The sequence below is a fragment of the Lactuca sativa genome, chromosome 5 (genome assembly GCF_002870075.4).
Source record: "Lactuca sativa cultivar Salinas chromosome 5, Lsat_Salinas_v11, whole genome shotgun sequence".
Taxonomy (NCBI): Eukaryota; Viridiplantae; Streptophyta; class Magnoliopsida; order Asterales; family Asteraceae; genus Lactuca; species Lactuca sativa.
This window is the reverse complement of record NC_056627.2, coordinates 87,304,283-87,308,357: the sequence shown is the minus strand read 5'-3', so window position 1 is coordinate 87,308,357 and position 4,075 is coordinate 87,304,283. Positions and strand designations below refer to the sequence as shown.

General features: G+C 31.0%; 1 protein-coding gene across 1 annotated transcript; it reads right to left on the bottom strand.

Annotated features, from left to right (window-relative positions):
* Nucleotides 1-582: 582 nt before the first annotated feature.
* Nucleotides 583-3,113, bottom strand: LOC111878923 (cell division control protein 2 homolog). Its single transcript, XM_023875414.3, has 9 exons — nt 2,973-3,113; nt 2,536-2,588; nt 2,276-2,445; nt 2,042-2,168; nt 1,801-1,974; nt 1,575-1,738; nt 1,027-1,114; nt 871-924; nt 583-783 (listed from the first exon to the last, which is right to left on the bottom strand). The coding sequence occupies exons 2-9, from the start codon at nt 2,542-2,544 to the stop codon at nt 709-711; spliced, it is 861 nt and encodes a 286-aa protein (XP_023731182.1). The 5' UTR covers nt 2,545-2,588; nt 2,973-3,113; the 3' UTR covers nt 583-708.
* Nucleotides 3,114-4,075: the final 962 nt, after the last annotated feature.

The following is a 4,075-nucleotide window of genomic DNA, read 5'->3' as shown; positions in this document are numbered from 1 at the left end:
ACAAAAATTCAAACTCAAAATCAAAAAAATTTGCACGTTTGGTTTATTTTTGGATTACAATTGTTTGCTTTCAATAATTTTAATTTTTATGATACTTAAAGTTTCAAATAAATCACGATTTATTTTTATTTTTTATGACACACCTTACTTTAACTACAAAGTTGTACTTAAAACATTCATTAAAGTATTATACTTCCAAAAAAACTACTCGTTATAACAAATCTAATTAAATGACACATGTGCCATTTATATACAAATCTTGAATATCATGTCCCAAAATTCATTCATGTGCTATATATCATGTATCATTTACTTACAAACCTTGAATATCATATCATATAGTATATAGTATATATCATATATCATTTTTTCACAAACTTTGAATATCGTATTAGATGAGGATCAAAGGAAAAAAAAAAAAGAGTAAATTACTGAAATCGTCCATGTGGTTTGGTCAAAATTGCACGTTTGGTCCCTAACTTTTTTTTTGCACTCGGATCGTCCATGTGGTTTGTTTTTGTTGCGTTTTTCGTCCATATGGTTTGGTAAAAGTTGCATGTTTGGTCCCTAACTTTATGTATGTAAGGGACGAAAAACGCAACAAAATCAAACCACAGGGACGATCCGAGTGCAAAAAAAAAGTTAGGGACCAAACGTGCAATTTTGACCAAACCACAGAGATGATTTCAGTAATTTACTCAAAAAAAATCAATTCTGGAAATATACATGCTCCAATGCTTGTCTAGCTGTGATTCTTCCTTTTGGGTCCATGTATAGTAGTTTCTGAAACATCAAACATAAAAAATAAATAATTAAAAAGAGTAACTAAATAGATTCATTGTGCTTTTATAATGGAAAATGTATACTTACATGAAGAAGATCAATTCCAGCTGGTTCAAGACCAGTAACTAATTTCCTCAGATCCTACAAAAAAAATTATTACTATATTGGAAATAATTTTTTTTTTAAAATAATAAAAAAAAGAAAAAGAAAAAAGAAAGGAGTTATTAATGAGAATATTGTTACCTTAGGTTTGCAATGATTATATATATGTAAATACCGATAAATCCTGGAAAATCCAGGCCATGTTTCCTCACTAGGTGTCCCCATGATACTACAAAACAACCAAAATATAAATTTTTTGCATTAAATATATTTGATTAAATTACACGAATGGTCCTTATGGTTTGGGTAATTTAAACGTTTGGTCCCTAACTTATTTTTTTAACTCGGAAGCTCTCTGTTGTTTGTGTTTGTTACGCGCTTGGTCCATGTCTTACCTAAAAAGACTATTTTGTCCTTGATTTTGTAATTTATTTAAATAAGCACATCCTAACCTCACTTCCAACTCATCTTACCTTATCTTACCTACCCAACCTTATTTAAATCAATGGCAAAATAGTCTTTTTAGGTAAGACAGGGACCAAGCACGCCACAAACACAAACAATAGATACTTTCCGAGTTAAAAAAATAAGTTAGGGACCAAACATGCAAATTACTCTAAACTATAGGACCATTCGTGTAATTTCCTCAATATATTTATGTGTTTACACATTAAAATAAAATCAGAAACCTGAAAATTTTTGCAAGTTGATGAAATTCCGAGGTAGCTGAAAACAGAGGCTTCTGAGTCACCATTTCTGCAAAAATGCATCCAACAGACCAAACATCGATTGCAGTGCTGAATTGTTTATGCTCCACAAGAATTTCAGGAGCCTTGTAACAGAAACCCAATTCCTATAACAAAAAATAAATTCTCATGAATAATTAATTCTCATGAATAATTAAAACATATCTACCTCATTTGGATCTTCAGTGTTGGAGTTAAACAGTGTCCTAGGCCATACAAAGTCTGTAATCTTCAAAGTGTTTGTTGCAGGATCGATGAACGTATTCGCGGGTTTAATTCCTCCATGAACAATGTTAAAAGAATGATAATAGGATGCTGCAAGCAAAATCTGGCGTAAAAGTTCCTGTAAAATGCCACAATGAACAATAAGCCATTGAAATGGGTTGCGAATTTAGTTCGAGAACACTTACTTTGATTGTTCGTGGAATCTTCATAACTTTTGGATAAATCCGGATAAAACTTGTTAGATTCGTCTCCATAGATTCGTAAACAAGGACTATACTACTCTGTTCTTGATGATTCACCACATCGATCAGTCTGTGATCCGAGATTGTATCATTAAGTTAAGCGTTTTCGAAGTCTAGGGTTTGTAGAAAAGTATGAAAAGGAAGAGAAAGAGTGTAGGTAGTGTATTTGTATTGTACCTGATAATGTTGGCATGTCTCATTGCTTGCAGCAGCGTTATCTCCTTGATAAGGGAGCCAGGGACACCTTCGTTATCAGGAAACCCTAACTGTTTGAGAGTAACAGTTTGGGATGATAAAAGACACAAGCCTTGGAAGACGCCTTTCTTGATTTTAGCTATTAATTTGTACTACAATTGTATGTATGTTCATGTTCCATCGTTAGTGATCACATAACATCAAAAAATCTCGGCATGTCCAATTTCAGATCGGTTGTTTACCTTTTCCATTAGAGAGCTCTCAGAAGAATGGATAGAAACTCGAAGTCGAAGGTCTGAAAAGAGATGATCAAATATTACAACTATTCGCACAAAATTCCACCGAGATTAATCTGAATTTGTAAAACCTTTGCGAATATCGTCTCAAATGATAACTAATTACGACAAAGAAACGTAAATTGAGGCGAATTTTTGGTATAAACTCCAAGAAGATGGTGAAAATGTACTGATATGAAGATCACACCTTATGAATATACAAAGGAGAGAAGAGAAAATTGTGGAAATGGTAATGTGGTTAAGAATCCACACAAACACGAAGAAAGTAAGAGAAAATTTAAGATACATTTCAATGGAGGGAATATGAACTGTATACTTGCGAATTGACATTGTACTGAAAAAGGAAATCGGAACAGATGTGAAGGAAGAAAGAAGAAGAGTACCTGAGATTGACCTGAAGCTCGTGTCTCCCAAATTGCGACAAACAGAGGAAAACAGATTTTGCAGGTTAGGAGGGAAGATAGAAGAAGACGAGATACCTCATTTCATTTAATAATTTTAGCAGATTGATTTTTTATTTTTATTTTTTTAATATCTGATCACGTTTAATGGCAAAATTGGGTGAGGGCATCAAATTTTCACTTTTTTTTCTTTATAAAACAAATTTACACGAATGGTTTCTGTGTTTGGAAGTATAGTTCGTCCTCATGACTAATATTTTTAAGATGTTTTTTTAAGGGAAATTAAGTAATCAGATTCCTATAATGGTCGCTTTTTATAAAAATCATCATTTTTTTTTTTTTTATAAAATGACCATTTTATCCGTAACGAAGCATTCCAAAGATAAGTCTCAAATTTCAGAGATAATTTGGAGAGATAAGCCAGGAACCTCATTCGTAGAGTTGCATTATGTTTATTTAAAAAAATGATTAACCATTGTTTAGTGGCTTAATTATTGTTAAAATTTATATGGTTCTTGAAAAAAAAAAAGTATTTCAAAAAGATACATTAAAATGTAATTGTATGAAAACCTTTAAATCTATTGTAAAAACTAATAATTATATAAATATGTTTAATTAATAATTTAATGTTCAAATCAACCCTTACTTCATAATGTAATTGAAAGACAAGTATATTGTATCAAATTTGGACCAAGCTGAATAAATGGATCCATCGTCCATATTACTTCAGTTATATGCATCCGTGCTGAAAGGTATCGATACAATTGTACACAGAGCATCATCTACCCTACGCTTTATCAATAAGGAAATGCATATCATGATATGCTTCTGATTAACACTTACATAAAATAGAGTTAGTAACCTTACTAAATATGTACTATGTAATGATTATATATATATATATATATATATATATATATATATATATATATATATATATAGAGAGAGAGAGAGAGAGAGAGAGAGAGAGAGTTAGGATCATGTATATCCTATAAGTATTATGTGAATGTAAGACTAAATATGGTCCACTCGAGTATTAGATTAATTTCATTAATTAAATTAGATATTATAAATATTAAATTCTT